The 20,765-nt window shown below is 36.8% G+C and overlaps 1 protein-coding gene across 8 annotated transcripts in view; it reads right to left on the bottom strand.

Moving 5' to 3' along the window:
• The window catches only part of MPP7 (MAGUK p55 scaffold protein 7), a 166,952-nt gene that overhangs the window by 34,868 nt on the left and 111,319 nt on the right, over window positions 1–20,765 (bottom strand). For all 8 annotated transcript variants that reach the window (XM_068934488.1, XM_068934492.1, XM_068934493.1 and 5 more), the window contains 6 exons: window positions 16,125–16,256; window positions 8,512–8,593; window positions 6,750–6,835; window positions 4,870–4,944; window positions 4,035–4,231; window positions 3,451–3,515 (listed from right to left, as the gene is read on the bottom strand). In XM_068934488.1, the coding sequence (XP_068790589.1) occupies window positions 3,451–3,515; window positions 4,035–4,231; window positions 4,870–4,944; window positions 6,750–6,835; window positions 8,512–8,593; window positions 16,125–16,256 (637 nt within the window). The remainder of the gene's footprint in view (window positions 1–3,450; window positions 3,516–4,034; window positions 4,232–4,869; window positions 4,945–6,749; window positions 6,836–8,511; window positions 8,594–16,124; window positions 16,257–20,765) is intronic.

Genomic DNA, 20,765 nt, shown 5'->3' with positions numbered 1-20,765 from the left:
ATTTACTTTTACTTATGTTCACTCTACACATAGAAACAGTGAAACTAAGTATTGTTATTTCCATTATAAGCTGAGCCTTCAAATAATTTACGATTAGGTTGGGTGTATGTTCTCTTCAGTTCAAAACAGTTACTGGTGAAAAGTGCCACGGAAAATTTCCTCTTTTCCCTCTCCTCAAGATGTGTAATCATGGTCAGTGTCACCTCTTTTTGGGCTTCTGAGTTTATGGTAATATGTGTACACATTAACTGCTTCACATGATATGCATTGCTATGCTGAAAAGTATAAAAAAATTCAAAATTGGAAATAGAAAGAAAGCTTTTCAAAAGTCATTCAGTGTCTTCTTGCAGGCTTTGAAATATATTTAATTATCTAAGAAAATCCTGATGGATGTTAATGTTGCTGTGAATACAGTTCTTGACTATGTTTCAGATAGCTCTTTTTCTAGTTATACACAGCTAAGCCCTTCCCAGTTCCAGATATTGGCACGAGACAAAAAGCAGCTGTAGGACACTTCTTGTACGTTATAGGATTTTGACTAATTTTTACATTAATTTGCAGTAAAAGGACACTACTACCCTAGAAGCCCACCTCAGAAATCCGAGCTGATCCACATTTTCTTGGTATTCAAGAAAAATAGAATATTTTATTTCTCCTCAGTTCTCCCTATCAAAACCAAAGAAATCTAACTAGGTTTTTTCCTCATTACAAAACATGGGATCTATGGAATGAGCTGACTGAACAGAGTAGACTGACATCCAGTGGCACTTACCATGTCTCAAGAAAGCTTCCTAGTGCAACTCCCAGCCCTCTCAGGAAAGGGGCTTTTATTAGATCTCTGTTGAAGTTCAACAGGTTTTCATCTTTTGGCAGCTGTAAGGAATATCAGCTGGCAAATTGCCCTTTCCATCCCAACTGCTAAGGAAATTCAGGTCACAGGATTGGATGGGATCAAATACAACAGCAAGCAACCTTTCAATACACAGCTTGTTCAGATCTACAGAACGCTGTTTCCCCCACAAAACTACCCCTCCAAACACTGAAGAACTCTACAGCAAGCTGAAGGCCTGTAGTACAGGACCAAAAAACAATCAGAGGAAATCAAGCATTAACAGTTTCCTACTTCTTTATATGGAAAATTGTTAAATAAAACTTTAGAGGACAATAATCAGTGAACCATGCCCCACAATACAGAAAATGGCAAAAACATCAGACCCAGCAGTTCTTTCCCATTTTCTCTTCTCCATGTCACCTTCCTTACACGTTTCTGACCCTGGAAATATGCTGTTATTCAGCTCTGCAATGCAGGATTTTCCAGCACCTCTCATTTTGGCAAGATGGCTGCTGTGCACAAATGCAGGCAAGAACCCCACATCTCAGTTTCAGTGCCATGCTTCATAACACAAAGAAGCTGCCCAGCTTTAAAAAGATCACAAGGTTGCAGAGCTTCTCCCACATCACCTGGAATCCTTTTGAGGAGACAAACAAGTAGAAGGTTTTCCTGAGAGCAACTTGAGCAACAATCTAGTCACGACATTCTTCTGTAGGTGAATTCTTGTCTGTAAAATATATCACCTGCGAGGGAGCTGAAATCTCTCCCAACATCAAAAACATATTTAGTCTTTGAATAAAAGGGTGGACCCCCACTCAGAACAGCACTCTCTCTCTTCCCATGGAAATCTGGCTGCTTTAGCAGCAGATCGTCCTAACACACCAGGAAGACAGAAAATGGCAAATCTATTTTACTCTTCCCTCCTTCCTCTTTCAAGAGGCATCACTGCCTTCTACATGATACTAAGCTGGACCTTACTTTGTTTCAAGAAAGTCTAAAAGAGATTAATAACAGGTATACTGCTCCACCCCAAGGCCCTGTAGTGTTTTAAAGAAAAGTAGAGGAAGAGAGTGCTTCTCACTTGTTTAATTTTGTTAAGACAAGGTAAATGGAGACAATAGAGACAAAAATAGTAGGCATCATACTGTGGGCCTTCTTTGGATTACAAATTTGACAATTCCCAATCAAGTACAGGCTGCTTACTTGGAAGGGTGAGATGCATCTTGTAAAAACTTTCAGTTAAAGGTAATCATGCAATGTGGCTGCAGCAGCTGATTTACCTCCTTAATAGCACCAGTGCCACCTTATTTGAAGGCTCTTGTTCAGGGATTATCCATACTCAAGAACAGTGGACAGAAATAGCTATACACTGGGATCAGAAACTTTTCCAAAACTGGGGCAGAGCAACTTCACCTAGAACCTAGAGAAACAACGTATTTACTGCAAGCTGAAGGACCTCCCCATTGTTTCTGTGAGCTACAAAAAAAATGGAAATGCTATAGTATAACCATGCAGTTTCCGGTTAATGTAATTAGAAGGCTAATCAAGGCTTCCGGAGTTAACAATATCATTAGGACATATAATCAAACAGTGAAATGGAATGAAAGTTACTAAAATATACTAGAATACTAGAAAACTAACAGTAATTGTCAAACTTTGGAACACAAAAGCCATGGCAAGGAGTTAAGGAAAATTGCAAAAGAAACCTCAGTGAAAAGTTTTAAAGTTAAATGCATTTACTTTTGTACTTAGTGTGCCATAATCCACTGTTTTCCATAGTATCCATACTTTTTGTTTTAATGATAGAGAAGGAAAGATGTTTTGAAATTTTAGACTAGTTTCTGAATATTTCTAGTTGAACTCACAAACATGCTTGTATTTAAGATTTAGATCCTACTGAAGCGTGATAGTTTCTTACATTGTACTCACTTTGTTATAAGTCTGTATAACTGAAAGAAATAACAGGTCAAGTAAAATATGCAATAATACTTAAAACAGATGTTGATGTAAATTCCAGGGGAAAGAAAATATTTGTTTCAATGTATGTGCTTGCTTAGAGCTTATTTTTCTTATGTTGTGCAACTACTGTATTTAAAAGTAGAGACTATTAAAAACGAATTTGTTTAGAAAACAGTAAGAAATGGTACCAAGATAGCCTATAAAAGAACTAAGCGTCCCGACTTTTTGAAAAATTCACACTGCTTCACAGGACATCAACCTTATGGGGGAGGGAAGGAAGAACATCAGACCTTTTATCTTTCTCGGTATAACTTTCCCTGTATTGATGCAGTCCAAATTATATAAACTTGAGAGCCAATTCTGTAATATTTCTACAGGAAAAGAACACTCCTTGACTCCTGAAATATTATATATCAAAACATTAACTGGGCTCAGTGCTTCAAAAACAGTTAGAAGGTTGGGAATAATTGTTAGATGGTTCTTGAAGTTCTAAATTTTAATTTCAGATGTTATATTTATTTTTCCTACTGATACAATGTGATCAATGAGCTATTGTGCCCTGGAGAAATGCATCTTCTGTTCACAGGGCTGAAACAAATCGCTATTTTATAGGGTAAGAGATTAAGACTATGATTTCTATTCCAGGTTAACAGACTTACATGATTTTCTGTTGGAAATTTTCAGTGGCTGGATCTGCACTTCTGGTCTTCTTAGTGCAAATCTCCTATAAAATGGGAGGTGGTAGGGGAAAGACACAAAATCCTCAGTTTTTATTGCAAGTTTGGGATTAATAAACACTTAACATCATGAGACTATTGCAAAATATCCAAAAGATTTTGTAAGAAATTAACCTAAAACAATCTATTCGCATTCTAAAACATTAAATCCTGAGCCTCAAATTTTTGTAAGGTCTCCAAAACCTGCTGCAGCTCTTATTCCTGCATAGTACATCAGTGTGAATACAGATACTGATGTGCTATTTTCCATATGGTTTCTCCTTCAATCTGGATCAGTGTTATCCTATCAGTTTTTGTCATTATTAATTCTAGCCAGACAAATAAGGAAATCCAAAGTATTTCAGCAACGGGTTTCCAAGTTCAGTTGTCTTACTGCAAATGCAGGTTTATCATATCCTTGTAATCTATGAGCATATATATGACAACTGTGCTGACTGAACGACTCTACAAATAAGTGTCGTTTCTTACCACAAAAAATAATGAAACCACGCTTTTCGATAGCTTACCTCTCCTGGAAATGCTTTGAAGGGATCAAGCCTGCTCTGGGATTGGCATCGCCTTCGTGTTTGGCCTGCCACCAGGTTGCATCATCCTGGCTCATGATCTGAAGGATATCTCCTTTTCTGAAAGCAAGTCCAGCTTCTTTACAAGGAATTGCTTTATCCTCATTAGGATCATAGTCAAATAGGGCTCTTATAAACATCTGAAACAAACAGTGTTTTTGCTTTAGAATTCAAACATTAAATGTAATCCAAAGGTATCTTGCTTTTTCCTTTTACTATTCAAGAGCATTGAGCTAAATAATGTAATGCAATAAATAATTACTGCTGTAAAACATCCTTATGGAAGTCTAACATTAGAAAATAATAGAGCAATGATCAATTCTTTGCTCCTGCAACCAGAATCTGTACGTAGTAAAGGTTGTAAGATCCAGCTCCCAAAGGTAAACAGAACTTTGGATTTTGCAAGTAAACAGTGTGCCAATAAGGGGAACAGGAGAGAAGATATTTTTGAACGTAGGTGCTCTAAAGCGCCATCTGCCCAGTGTATGATGGGAGAAAAGGGGTATTTGGAAGGAAGGCAGGTCCTAACTGAGGACTGAAGATCACCTATTTCAAGCTGATGGCTGCAGAGTTAGAGCCTTAAGAACCACGCTAGGCCCACTTGTAAATCTAGCATGTGAGTATGCAAGGGTACAGCGCCCTAAACATTGTCACATCAGAAAATCTGAGGCCGAGGTATAAATGACAATCTTGGTTCTGTCATTAAAGTAAACAATATGTATCTCCAGCATAACACTTACTGCAACAGCTTCTGAAATACTATTAAGTAGTTACGTACCTTGCCTTCCTTCGCTGGTGTTTCTTCCTTCACACTAGGTATAATTTTAAATGTAATTGCTCCTTGAGACTGAGCCTGTTGAATATTTTAAAAGAAAATGCACTGAGAATTAAATTGTACATTTTAAACAATATAATAAATCTGAAGAGGAATGGAAATTCAAATTAATCTTAAAATATTCAAAATATAATGAATTTATCCTCTCCTAAGCATGACTCATGGAGTTTGACTGCTTCACAACACGGAACTGTGAAATGCAAAGAGCACATGTACCTGTCTGGTTGTCACTGTCACTGGCAGGTAGAGAAGTTATGTTAAAAACATGAGACCTGCATGTTTCAGAGGTTCCAGCTCTAAACTGAAGGTAAGAGCAAATGCGATAGCTAAAATGTATGCATATTAGAAGCAACTGCAGGATCCCTGGCAAAGTTTGGACATCCCTGGAAAAATCCAGTTAACATTTCATTTTTCAAAAAAAACTGATAGAAAAACTCAAATAAGCTTGTGCCATATTTATTATATAAAACTATTGGGGGGATTTATTCTTTTGGCAAGTTAAAGAAACTAGACAAGAAAAACATTTTTGAATAGGCTACGTGTACTAAATGGAAAAAAAGCCCTCCACTATAAATCTTAAAACAAGTTAGCCATCATCAACCACCTCATCCATTCATCTTTCCCTATATCCCACTTAAAGTGTGTCTGGCTGCATTTTACTTACTAACCACAATATATTCCCACTGCCTCAGTGACATTTTGCTATTGAAGGAAGTGCTAATCAGCTGGAGACTCTGCTACTATTGCATGCAGCCGACAAGTTTCATAAAACTAGCAGAGTGCAACAGACAGCCAACGATTTAAGCAAAATGGAAACAGGCCTGTCCACTACCAAGTGAGACATACTTCTGCCTGCGTGTCTGTGATCCAAAAGCTCACTGTTTGACAAGCAGCAGCCAAGTTCTTATTTCACCAGCCGTAGGACTGGAATCAATAATTCTGCTACTTTTGAAACAAACTCTAACTAGCTTTTGATGTTTATATTGTACCTTAAGGAGGTAAATGGGGAAATTGTTCACACCTTTTCTAGCGCTATTGTGTTTCTAGAGATTTTTAAATATTAATTTTTGCAGGAAAATATGTTTCTTTAGGGAACACAAAACCATAAAGCAAGTATGAATATCACTGGGCTAACACTTGAAATGAATCATTTTGGCTATTGAACCAAAACCGTAAGACAATCACTCACTTCAGCAGGACAACCATATATTTATGCATCTAAAAATTACTGAACCATGAATATAAAGAACTGTTGTCATCATCATTAGTTTCTTTGCTGCAAAAATACTAAATATTTCTGAAAAAAATGAAATTATTTAATTTGAAATAGTGCTCCATAAGTGAATCACTAGGTTGGCTTTAGCAACTGCGTAGCTCAAAGGAGAGCAAACATAAACATAGATATCACTATAAACTGTAAATCAATATAAAGTGTCCTACTAATATACCCTATTTTTGATTACAGCAAGTATATATATTATGAATTCACATGGAGTTAATGGATTAATAACGACTAAGATTAAAATGGTTTATATTCAACAGATCAGTGCATGCCTTAAACTGTAGGTTATACAGTGACGTCTGCAACATTTTCATAGCCATATCATTATCATTAACTCCTAACCAGTCATCTGTAATTGCATACATGCAATGTGTGGCTGATCACTCTTTAAGAGAAAGGAAGTAGAGGCGTATAGATGATGGTACTAAAGGAAAAGGCAATATTGTAGAACACACTTTTTCTAAGAAATACACCAGAAACAGTAAGTCGTATTATTTTTCCTTGACTCTGTTAAATTCATTTAAAAATGTTCAATACTTACCAAAATGTGTATTATTTCTTCAGGTTTTTTATCATCTACAGGAATCCCATTGACTTCCCTGAGTTCATCACCAACGTGAATAAGACCTACAGAAAGAAAGGAGGAGCTGTTAAATGAAAACTCTGCATAATACAAAAGACGCCACCAGCAATCAACATTTTTCCTCTTATTCATCTACCTTAAGGTCAGGAATATATGTTGAACACAACAATAGGTACTGTACTCCCAGATAACCTTGAGATAGTTGGTGTACTCACCCCCTTCCCTTCCTCCTGAAAAGTAGCACCATTGCTGTATGACTTTTCCAGACTGTCTTGTATGCAGATGTTTGAAAAATGTCTGTGCCAATTCTCTTTCCACTCACACTACTTTCTTATCGCTACACAGCTGGCAAGTACTGCAAAGACGACCTAAGCTGTGAGTGCTAATTTGGTGGCACAAATGCTTCCTAATTTAACAATATATATCTAGATTCACTCCATACAGCTATTATTGATTCTCTTCAATGAAAAGGGACAGGCACCTTTAGAGTATAATTCAGAACCCCTTGCTTAAGTTCTTGTAGATTTTAAGCATCCCAAACAATGGGAGTCAGGGATGCGCTGATATTTTGAGAGTTACCAGCTGAAACTCAAAATGGATATACTAAAATCTCCAAATGTTCTTAAATGATTCTGATTACTTCAGCAAGAACAGCCAATGGAAACATGAGAAGTAAAAGTCACTCTCCCCAAAAAAGTAAAAACTAAATTTAACTGTAGTGCTTCAGAGGAAAAAAGGAAAGAATACAATGATGTCAGTATGAGTTCTTTGTGATAACAGCCACCCATGTAGGTAATTCAGGTTATTATTTTTGCATTAGTCAGAAACCACAGAGCACTCAAAAAAGACACCTTGATTCAACAGCTCTTAGAAGTGATTTCCACAGGTAATCTTTCTACTGAATTTCAACAAATCTGAGGGCTCCCCTAGGCAGAGGGAGTGCCACAAAGTACTTCACTTTCTGAGCCCCGTGTGTTGTGCTTTTGATAAATATTCCCCATGCATTATATTGCCTCATTTACTCAGCTCCTTTAATCATAACTTTGTAAAGGTCATTATTTGTCTGTTTAAAATCTCGACCAAAATAGAGAAAACAATCAGTCAATAACAAAGTAAAACTACAAGGTAGTTTACTCTTTTTTTGAAGACACCCTTAAAAATGTAGTGCTGCACTAAATGGCAGCACTATAAATGAGCAAAATAGTTTGAATAAAATTGGAACTGAACACAATTGTTCTCAAGAATGAAACCTCTCAGGCTTGTCAGGAAATTACATAAAAAAATCACTCCCTAGCTTAATCTAAGATGTACAATGACAAATTTTTGCCATCGTTTTATTTCCACCCACAAAGAAAATATAAAGAATCTTCTCAAAGGGACATCCAAAATCTCATACAAAATAATGCAGCAAATTATAATTTGGCTTAGCCCATTTCTTAGTGGATGTCTTCAACTGTAAACAAACCATGTTATATAAAAACCTCAACAAAAAGCTGTATTTACCAACTGAAAGATACTCTGTTGCAAGTGAATTGGGGAAACAATTAAGCATGAAATACTTTTACCAGTATTGAAACATCACTTTGGAAAACTTTCCAAACCTGAAAAATTTTTGTTTGTGATACTGTTGTATTTCAGGCATACAGAATGTTTCCATTTCAATTCATTTTCTTCTGGGTTATGTAACTTGAATGGCCAGTGCCAAGAAGCAACACCTTACCACTTCTATCTGCAGCTCCTCCACGCATTATCCTGGCCACCACAATTGCACCAGTATGTTCATCCCTTTTAATAGTAGCTCCCTTTAAAAAAAAAAAAAAAGATTTTTGATTAGTCTTAATGTAATTTTAATTCACTACCCTAACTCGCAACTACATTTACTATGTAAAACTGCAAAATGCTGATGTAGTAGTGATGTGTGAATAAGCCAGAAATGACACTTGTTCATAAAAAGGATATACAAAATACGTCCCACTATGATGATCTTAAGGTCTGTGACTTGGGGTTTTTTCCTACTCAGTAGTGACTCACCCATTTTGCATGTACACAGCTTTAAAAAGAAGTACAAGCGACGGAAAAAGTGTACTTTTCAACTTAATGTTACCAACTGCAGAGCACATTACTTGCGTCTGTTGCTAAAACTGTGTTAAACTATTACTGAAAATTGATAAAATGTTGTTCCCATATTACAAGGGCCATTTTGCATACTACGGGTACAAAAAGTTTATCCGTATTTGTAAAAGTTGCACTTTGCATTCAGAACTGCCTGTGCACTCACTAACAATTATTGTGCTTTTTTGACAACAGAGGTTTACAGCGTTACCAAGAAATAAACATAGATTTAAGAAATCCTCCTGTACTTCAGTGCTTACCTGGAGTACATGAGGGGCAACGCACAGAAGGCAGCAAAGTGGAACGTTTCCTATATTAGTCACGGCTGTTTTCACACATTACATAAATACAGTGGAAGACATGTAGGTAAAATGACATCATGTAGTTAAATTTCTAGTGCATAGCTGTGTAGATCATAAAAATGCCTTTGCAACCAGAACTGCGAGCGTGTTCTGAAAAGAGGCGCAAAGTGAGGAGCGAGAGTCCTGCAGACCAGCAGGAACAAGTGAGACAAGACAGGAAGCCAGAGGCACTGAACCCCCGCTTAAGTCCTAGCGACAGTTCCTTCAAGCAGACCAGAAGCAATGAGGTGGGGAAATTCCTGCCTTATCCTGGAAGACAGAACCCACAAAGCAATGAGGGGCGTTACGACTATGCAGGAATTTCTTATGGTACTTACAGTAATACTTATGTTATAGTAATACCTAGGTAGCCATATACGGTTATATATTATATATGGTTATATATAATTATATGGTTATATATTATATATGATTTTTATATATACACACACATATATACGGGCACTATGCAAACTGTATTTACTACAAATAGAGAAAACTGCCTCCAAAAAATTAATACAATCACCACACAAAATCCTCTTCAGCAGAAACTTTAATAAAAGCCAGCACTCCACAGTAAAATCTTAGAGTTGTGTATTCTGTTTTACTGATCTTAGATTTATTTGTATGAAATTCAATCTGCAAACAATGGGATTCTGCCTTTTGCTAAACTTATATATTGCTTCTTATGCAATTATATTCATAGATATTTGTTTGAATTCCTTATTATGACCTCGTTTCAGTTTCAAATAAGTCTAAGAGTTGAGAAGGAATTACAGATTTAGCTCCAGTTAATCTCACTTTAAAAATTCATGACTTTAGACTTCCGTATAAAAAGCATCGAGTACCATTATGAATAGATCAAATCAAGCGTTAACATACCTAGCCTACACCTCAATATTAAGTTCTGAGCTTCCAGCAAGAGCTATTATTTTGAAATTTATTATTAATACCTGAACAGTAACATCTGTTTAAAAGTACTACGCATTTTTTCTTAATACATTCATCAAAAAACCAAAAAGCAACATTATGACGCTAGAGCCAAATACAAATACAGGGTATTTCCACTGTATTGTCCGTACATAACAGAGGCTCCCATTCTGCAGTAAAGGAACCTTGAAAGGAAGAGGCTTCATGCCTGTTACCTAGAAGTCAACACTGTTGTATTTCACTGAATGCAAAGTGCAAACCGTGACTGTCAGCCTTCCACTGAGATCATCCAACCACCCCCCCGCCAACGCTGATGTCTGAAAATGGTTACTTAACTTCACCTTGTTTTTAGACAGGCCCTAGAAAAGACTGGTCTGGAATCAAAGAACGTAGTATTGACCAATACTGACATCTGGAAGTAACGATAAGGCACTTGGCAAAGCGGAATGGTTATTTTATGCTTTATGCAATTGCCACTACCAATATATTGGCACAAAATGAATTCTAAGCACAGATCAGCCGCCGAGAGAGAAGTCACAGAAAGTCACAGTGATCTGGAATCTTCGCACAAAGCACAAAATCAAGTTAAAGTTTACACAAAAATTATTGACCCCAGGTTAGCTAATTGAAAACAATTCCTTCACGGTAAACTCAAATATCAAGTGAACGGCAGCCCCATAAGAAGCAGCAGCTGAGTTTTGTGATGTTTGCTGTACCTATAGCAAACACAGAAAAAGGGAGTTCTTCAAATTTCCCTCCCCTCCAAAGTTAGAATACTCAAAAAGAAATCATCAAACACAAATGGATTTCTTTTTGAGTGCATGGAGACTTGATTTTCTGAAAAAGCAGTTTCTCTTGCACTGCTGCCAGCTCTGCTTAAACTATGAGGTATATATAATCTGGCAAGAATTTCTTATTATGAGATGTTCAGCTCCAATACTTTCAGTTACATGTGCAGTGCAGCTCCTCATTTAGAGCTTTAAAAATGGAAGAAGGTTAGGCTGGACCTTGAGAGTTGGAAAATATTTTCAGTGTTGCTTGCCAAAAGTGTAAGTTACCCTAAATGAGACATACACAGATGTAATAGCATAGCTCAGTTTAAAATACTTTTAAAGGGAAAAATAAGGAGTTTGGGATCCATATGGCGATGAGACTGAGACAAAGTTTAAAGGTATACCATGCAAAAGCACTAAAAATAATACAAGCTCCTTCAGTGAGGCTGCCTCTTCATTTTTTTCATTTCTAATGTAATAACACGGATCGGTGAGCACCACTCACAGTTTCACAGTTGTGAGCTTTGTTATTTATCTGCTTGTTCCAGAATATAAACATCACAAGCCTTTATATTTCAAAGACAGACAGACTAGCCTGTAAAATGAATTACTAATAAGGGAGTTCGAAACATCAGTAATATTTTCGCATACCTTTCTGTTAAACACAAGCACATGCAGGCATTGAATGCAAATGAGAGCTTCAGCAAACCTTATTTTAATGAATTTGGTATTGAAAGTACAAACACAAATATCAGTTACCTACCTTATAGTGAACAGTTATTTAAAAGGCGATGACTAAATTCCGTTCTTGGTGCACACAGTAGACTATGCACACAAAAGCAGACCTATTGACAGTACCCACTGAGGTTGTCCCTATACCCAGGTTAATCCCACCTATAAAACAGATTTATTTTATTTGGTTCATTCACTAATAAGAGCCCAGCTATCAGGACTGTGATTAAGAGGCACAGAGGGAGAGCTGTGGACTCTATGCGGGCAGAACATGAAAGAGAACATTCGTAATCACAGCAATTCATTTCACCCACGTTTAGCTCTGGAAATCAGGTATCTAGTTCAAACCAGGTGTCCAGGCTCCTCCTGTAGTTAATGACAAGAAATAGGCAGCTCTGGAGAATGAATCACCCCTTTGTTAAGACAGGCATTTCAAAGAGATGGAATGATTCAATCTTGGGAGCTGCCTACATTTTCTTGACTACAGGCACAGCACAGAAGTTAGTTTTCAAATAGCTAAATTTGTGTGAAATGAATCCGTGTGACTAAAAAGCAATCATCTTAACCTGAAGAGGAATCCTGTTCAAAATAACTGCAGCCAATTCTACCAAACTTGGAATCTGATTTGGAAGCTAGGGCTGGAAGCTGTCAGAGGCCAGTAGCTGCACCGAATGCCTGGGAGCACAGTTGTACATTGCAGATATCAGGAATGTTAACCAGGAAGACTCAAATAGCTGGAAAAAAACCTAGACTGTGGCACAAGCAAAACCCTTCCAAGCTATCTGATAAAAAGCCTGGCCAGGTGAATTTTGGACTACCTCCAAAAAAAGGATGTCTCTAGTCGTCTACGTAAGGCTCAGAGAAGTTCCAAATCACCTTGTTGAGATGAAGCCTCCTAATATGTAATTTCACCTCACATGAGTAAGACCGTTAACGGCATTTGCCAATAGAGCAGTAAGGAAAAAAAAAAAGCTGTAGAAGGATGAACTGAAAGTTTAAATCACCTTTTGCAAAAGAACTGGGGGGAACTTAAGCAATGATTTCAAACTGTATGAAATCTGGCAAACAGAAGGCCCTCCCTCCACAAACCCTGTGCTTTCTTCTCACAGTCTTCTTTAATATGTGAGTAAGGTCTCAGAGCAACAGTGAGTTCCTTAATTCAGAGAAAAACATAAACAGCGCAAGAGGAAATGTGGTGGAGTTTGATACAGAAACGGGCACAAGATACATTCCAAAGGAGTTTAGAGAGTGTCTAGTTTGCTTCACAGAGAATACTGGTCAAAATAACCCAAAGGAGACACAGGCAAGAACCTCTAGCACGGGCAGCTGATGTAAAGCTTATCACTTTGCAGAATGAAACCCCTCTCGCTACTGCTTGCTTGCAAATAAAGAGTTTACAGATAGAAGATTAATATAAAAAGAAGCTGAGCTACTGGACAGTGAGGATGATACTCAGAATCACAAACCGAGTAAAGGTTTGTCCTAGTTTGTCCTAAAAACAATGACATCACACATGCAGGTAAAGGCAAACCATAATAATACAGAATAAGCATGTATCATATTTGAGGTGAAAGAAAACTTCAAAGAGCTCAATATACTCAAGTCAAGAAACTAGGGAATTTCCATCTGAGAAAGCCATTGCGTGGTACCGCCAACCTTAAGTTCAGTGGCAAAAATTCTGATTTATCTATGTGAGAGTCAGACTTTATGGCTGGAAAATAGTGAATAGAACTGATCAAGCCGGACAATCTTTGATCTAAACTCAGCTAAGAGTATACAAGACTTTATAATAAATTCTGAAGGAAAAATCATTAAAGAGACATAAAAATAAATAAAAAATAAAATTTAAATGGTTTAGTAAAGGTTGACCATGGCATATCTTTCTTTTACTAGTAAGACATCTTCAGGAAACAGAAATGTGATAGATTTAACATACACAGCATAAACCTGTTATTTCTACTTCACTGTGCCTTACTCTGGTGAGAATTTATCTGAATTATTATCCATCTTTATTCTCATCACTCTTTAAGAAAAAAAAATCTGGGGAAAACGCAGACAAAGACAATAGGTTTGTTATCTACTGTATAGAGATAGCATCTAAGAATCAAGAACTATAAATCAGCCACAAAGAAATTAATGTTTGACATTAAAACGGAATGAGGGAGGGTTGTGGAAGAGGAGGAAGAACACTGCACAGCATTCTTGGCAGTCTTCTTGGAGAACAAGCAACATGCAAACCAGAACTCATCATAAGATCTTCTCCAACAAAAATAAAACACGCAGATAGCCTGGAGATTCGGAGAGACCACAGATACTCCTTTCCTATGCAGGTACGATACAATAGTAGACAGGCAGGTTGAAGGGCTCTCAAAGTTATTTTGGTCAGCCTCCTGCTCAGAATAGGACTACTCTTCATGCCAGATCAGGTCACCCTTTGCCCTATGGCATAGGCTGGAACATAGGATGGAGATTTTGCAGCCTCTCTGGTCAGTCTTGTCCAATGCTCTACTCCCGACCTCAAGAAAAAGTTTCCTTAATGTCCAGTCTAAACCTCCAAGGCTGCAACATGTGACCATTGCCCCTCGTTTTACCGTCTTTTAACCACTGAGAAGAGTTTGACTCTACTGTCTTTGTAAGCTTGCCCCCCACCACCCACCAAGTAGTCGTAGACTATGATTAGATCTCCCCTCAGCCTCCTCCTACAGATATAATGTAGTATTAACTCTATCTCAGATACATTACAACGCTGTTTCAGCCTAGGTAATAAAACGAAACAGTATTAGTGATACCCTGAAAAACTGAGCTCTGTCATATTCTGATACTATCCACTGCTAGTGTTCTGTCTGGTAGCAGAAAGTCCTAATAAAAGCACAACCGTTATGATGAATGTAGATATTCCTGTAAGAGACACAGTTATTCAGAAGAATCTAGTATTGCACTGGAGCGAATGGGCAAGAGTCGAACCTGACAGACAAAGGATCACCTTTATCTTAGGCAACTCTATCTGTTCTTTTAAGAGGATTTAAAATCTCAAAAGCCATTATACATTGATATAATTTTTCAGAAGTTTTTCTCACAGTTTTGTTTTGAAAGTTGCTATTTATTCCAAAATATTTTGAGATGATGTTACAGTATTCAACTTGCAAAACGTTTTAGGAGCAAATCATGTTTCAAATGTGAAATGATGTAAATTAAGATTTTGCATCATTAAGATTTTCTCACATAAATTCTAGCAAAACAACAATAAGGGTATTTTCATTTACACTAAAAAAAGTTGTTTAATTAGAACTTATTCCATATGGTATGTTCAAATTTCTTCACCTGTTGCAGAATTAATCCTGTTTCTGATACTAAATTGTAATGCAAGTTTGTTTTCTTCCTTAAAGAATATCCTTGATACAAAATAAAGAAGAAAAGCTTAGTAAATAGGCCCACAATTTAAATATTTGAGAAAAAACACTGAATATGTTAAGATCAAGTAAACACTTTCCATATGGTCAAACTTTTAATGGAGCCCATGGGCACCTACAGCCAGTCAATACTAAAACTCATTTCTTGTTTACTGACACCAGACATCCATCCAGAATGAGGGCTGGTACTAAGATATCTACGGTTAGACAAGCTGCCGCTGTGTATCTAACATAGGCATCACTCTCTCCCTGTCACCTCAAGTACAGAATTGCAGCTTTCTCAAAGTAACTTTGCAGATATTTCTTCAGGATTCCTATCTTAAAACAAATATCCAGTATTACATTAAACAAAGTTTTTGTTGGTTTGCACGAGAGCAGGAATATAGTTAAATTTTATACAAGATGACTCCCACTCTACAGCAAATAAAAATAACTAAATCAGTAAAACATTTTAATATTCTTGTAATACAGCCTAGGTTTAGCCCTTTCATTTTTCCAGATATCCCCATGAAGATATTAACTTTCTAGTATTCATAATCCAAAGTACAACAACAGACATCTTAAATTTGTCCAGATTTCAACTGAAGTATTTTAAAATATGTTTTCATGCTCTCTTTTCAGTGTATCAAAAGGTCACCTTTTTTTTTTTTTACACAAAAACTAACAGGCATGGTTCATGACAAAGGTCAAGATTTCTTTGGGGATTCATTCTCCTTCTCTCTTTTTAAAACAAGTTCCTGATTTAAATTCAAGATAAATGATGACTATATTATTGATATAACCACTCAGTGCAGCCCGCATATATAATGCTCAAACACCATAAATGAACAAATTCCCATTATTCATTTGACATACTTTATTAATAATAATTGAAAATGGAATTCATAAGTGCATTACTTAAAATTGTGGATAAACATGCATAATGCCTATCTATTCACATTTCTAGTTAATGCTACCCATTCATGTTCATAATCTGAACACTCTCCATTTTGTGCACACGCACAAAAATCCCAAACAAAAGGCAGGATTACTTACCAACGGTTCCCTGTTTTTGACAAGTCTGATTATTTTAACCGAATCTTCTTCCTCATCAATATCGTCAGGCATGGGGGGCAATACAGGATCATAGTTCTTCTGAGCAACAGTGTCATGCACAGAAAGCAAAGCCTGGAAATGTTAAAGGTCCATATATTATTTGTCATCTGAAAATTTATGAAAGACAAAACAGAGGAAGTTTTTATAGCCTTACTCTAATAGTGTCATGCACGTAGACAATGTAATTCTTGAATATAACTTTAACATAGGTCAAACTGGGATGAAAGAATTCCATAGAGTAAATATTTTCATATACACAATGTATGCATCGATAATAAATTGTGGATACAGAACATTGTCTGCACCCACATGACAACGTTGAGAAAATGCCTTGCACATTAGCTTGAAATTACAAAAACTCTGCTCACGAGAAAAATCAAGTCTCTTCAAGCGAGCAAGAATATCATTCTACTAGTTCTACATAAAAGTTTCTTCAATACACTATGCGGTCCTATGAATCAAATAAGCAAAGTAAGTGTCTTCCAGGACTTCTGTTCAAGCGTCAGGTACATGAAATCTGGCTGTTGCCCAACGATTCCCTTCAAAGGAACTCTGTAAGCTTCCTTGGTGAGTGGCTCCCTTTCATACTAGCTCCCTTTCATATCGGCTCCAATTTATTTTAGGAATTTTTAATTTAACATGGAATTCATTACTGAGACTGAACAACATACTGCTGAAACTATTTGGCTTAGGCAGGTGCTTATCAGCCACCTGTCACATGTCCTGCTTCCTTCCTTTCTCTTTCTTCGTTGTTTCTCCAGCTCATGCATGGCTGGAATAATAGATTTTTCAAAGAAGAAAAACTTTGTCCTAACAGAAGTGCTCAGTCTTAAAAATTAAAGAAAATAAGTTGTGAATTTGCAGAAGTTCAGGAATCTTGAAAGTCAAAGGAAGTTGGAAAGCTAGTTCTTTTAATTCTCTCAATGCTCTAAAAAAATCTCAGCTATAATCCAAAATTCACAGCTTTTTCTAGTTACAGAACTCTAAAAGAGCTTCTTCTTTATTTTGAGAAGTCTTCATTGCTTGTAATATCTTTTAAACTGGTGGAAAAAATAATGCATTTACTTTTTGAATTGAAACTATATATTATAGTTGGCAAAACAGTAAGCACCAAATTATAATTATAATGGTTTCCGTTGCTTTCAGTTGCTTCTGTTTTCAAATAGCTGCTCTTGACTATTTCACATTTTGACTCGATATTTTTGCACAAGTTTTTGCTAATATTTTAAAAAGCCACAGTTTGAAAAACAAAATTAACTTGCAAATTGATAACCTTCCTTACCATAAAAATGAAACCAAAAAAAGTGTTTTGTAAAATGTTGAGATGTTTAGGATCAGGCAGCAGATATCATCCTTGTTGACATGGATAATATCAGAAGGCATTAGATCACTGATTGTTAGAATGAAGCTATTATAACAGTTATTATAATGATCAAGAAGAAACTCCTTAAATCAAGAAGAACAGCATTTGGCTCTATTTCTCTGATGACAGTTTATTTGCTACTTAATAAAAGGCAGATAATATTAGACAGGGTATATAATCAATCAGAAACTGTATGTTGTCAAAGGTAATGTAAATGTTTTTAAAAAACATGGCATTTCCATTATGCTATTCTGTGATTCTTTTCCCGAAATGGAGGAGAGAGTAAAAAGCTGCAACCAATTTCCAAGCAATGCTACAAGCTATCATAATAAAAGTAGGAGACAAAGGGCGTAGGGTAAAGTTGAAAGTCTGAGGGTTAATTTTTACACAAGGTCTTCAACGGCATGAGTACACCGGAATACCATGCCTGCTGCATGAGAACTTGCAATTGCCTTGCTGATTGCTATGCATATTTTACATGCTGATGATAATGTCTTAAAATTCTGTAACTAACTATTCTAGTTTTTGCTTGCCAAGACACTATTGTGAATATATACTGTTTACAGTCATAACTTACCAGCTCACTTCCACCAAAGATTAGTTTTACTTTATATCTGAGCTAACAACCTCAGACTAACAATTATGATTCTTGCTGGAAACACGTATTATGAGGAATTACATAGGAAAAAACACATGCAATTGCACGTAATCCTCTAAAATGTATGTGAAATATCAAGAAACGCTAAAAGAAAATTAGTGTTTGCTTTTACTTTAAGCTACTTATAGTTCAGATGTCTAAAACTAGTATTCTGCAATTACGTTTTTCCACATAAAGCTCGGGCATGCTCATGGACTGGTTCAATTTAATGAGGTTCTACATTTCAGTTTAAAAACAATCAGGCAGACAGAAAAAACAGATGAAAATAATCTGAGGTACCCTTTCCACAGTAAAAAGCAGCAACTTAAAACAGGTTCAAAAGCAAATACCCTTGTCAATGTAACTTGCAAAACAGGTTCTGTCCAACACTAAACTGAATTATGCCATCAGCGTCAGCGCGATACTTCCCCGCTACCGCTGCCAGACCAGGCTCCTGGACACAGCGTGCAGAAGAATCACGCAGCACAAGTATTATAAATCCATGCCAGTCAACGTCTGCTATGTACGAAGCTTTTTTTCGCTCAGAACAACTGGAACTTATCATCCCCTTCCCTCCTCCTCCCCCAAAACACAGTAAACCACAGCGTACTGAGGTTTTCAACATAAGACCTTTTCCCAAAACTCTGGTGTTATTTTATCTAACAGCAAAGATGCATGCTTTGGTTAAGAGTATCAAAGGCAGAAACGATGTGTGTTTGCTCAGTCAGGTTTCCAGGAGAGCTGCTGTCATCCCAGCCCGCTTATGCTGCGCACCGAACATACTAAGCTTTCTTTCCTGCTTGTCTTCTGTCATTGCTTCCTTTAACACACTGTTCTCTGTCCACTACAGCTGCTCTTGAAATAAGTCAGTGGCACAGATACGGGGCAATAAATAATCTGCAGGCAAAACTTAGAAGTTATTTTGCTTTTACTTAAACAATTCAACTAAAGACGATCGATCAGAACATGTCCTCAGGAGAACCTTCATGTGCTTCAGGCACATGGGAAAAGGACTATATTCACAGACTCAACGGACGTTTCTTCAGCAGCTTCTTTGGACTGTGTGTTTAATTTAACGTATGCTTAGTCCAAATAACCGTGTATCTGACTAGATGGTATATGAAAGTTTCAGATTTTTTAAAAAACAAACTAATTGCAAGTGCCAAGGGACAAAACTGAAACTCTCATGAACAAAATTCCCAAAGAATAATTGTGCAAAGGCAGTAATGTTCTCTTTTCATACATAAAAAGTGATTGACTGATTCATTGCAGTTTTGCATTCGGGGATACTAACTTTTGCCCACCAGAGCAAACTGCAAGAAGTACAGATACCTTTTTGGTTTTTTGTTCTTGTTTTCAAATACACAGCTCGTCAGACCTAAGCATATATGATCGAAGATTAGGGTCAGGAATATCTAAGCGCCTCTGGAGAAAAGGATTTTATTTCAGCTCTAAGGTCTACGCTTACGATTCACTAATGTAAACAGGGTCCATATTTAGAACTTAGAAGACGGTATGATTCAAACTCCTGCACTACCCAAGTATAAATATTGATGTTCAGCTAAATTCTTAGACACGATCTAGCTGGAAATGAATACTTTCATCAGGCCCCCGAAACGTCTAATAACTAGTACTGTATTTTTCATATTAAAGCTATCACTGATCATTTCACAGTTTATAAATTGAAATTTTTGCACTATCAACTCACACAAAGAAAATCTGGCACTGAAAAGATTTGAAGTTCTTAAGTTAGCTCTGAAATATTAAATGCTTATTTAAATTGAGAATGTAATTAATGAAAACAGTTCTCTATTTTGATAAATGTGCATCATTTAACTACACTACATTTTTCTTCCTCTAAAACAATGACAAATTTTACATTATTTCTGCTTCTGTTTATATTTTCGAATCTGCAAGAAAAAAAATCCTCAAGTAGCCACTGACTTGTGATCGCAGCTCCTTATAAGTTTTTTTTCACTCTCTCACTATTTTTAAAAAACGTATGTTTAAGCTTGACTTCTCAGAGCTATTTTACATTTACGACTCTAGAGAAACATTTCAGAAAACAGAGCAATTAAAAAAAAAAGGCAAAACAGAATGGAGAAAGAAGCAGAAGGACCCTCTCTCATGACCGTACTCCAAAAGCCAAGATTAGAAAATTAAATACCTAATAGTCAAGATTATAGAAATAAAATTCGTAAGGACTCAAACTAACCTTCACGAAAGCAAACAGCTGCAGCAGTTTAAAGCGCTGCCAGCGCAGCTGCTTGTTACCGTGCCTGTTGTGTGCATTACTGTCCCGCGAGCCGAGCCAGCAAAAGGGAACAAAGTGGCCCGTGACTTTGCTGCACCAGCCCCCTGTTTGGATCATTAGCCGAGGCCGCTTTCACTGGCAGTTTAAGTTGATAACGTGAGCTTTGAGCTGTATCAGGTGAGACATCCTCCGATCTCTCAGCTTTGCTATAGTGATAGGAACTGCCACTGAGGCTGCAGCGGTTAAAGCTGTGCAGCAGGAAAAAAGTAACTTCAACAGCAGCCGCAGCAACATGCCCCTCCACTCACCTGGCAGAGCTCTTATTCT

This window comes from Struthio camelus, chromosome 2 (genome assembly GCF_040807025.1).
Source record: "Struthio camelus isolate bStrCam1 chromosome 2, bStrCam1.hap1, whole genome shotgun sequence".
In the NCBI taxonomy this organism is placed as follows: Eukaryota; Metazoa; Chordata; class Aves; order Struthioniformes; family Struthionidae; genus Struthio; species Struthio camelus.
The sequence above is the reverse complement of the archived record's forward strand: the minus strand, read 5'-3'. Positions and strand labels throughout refer to the sequence as shown.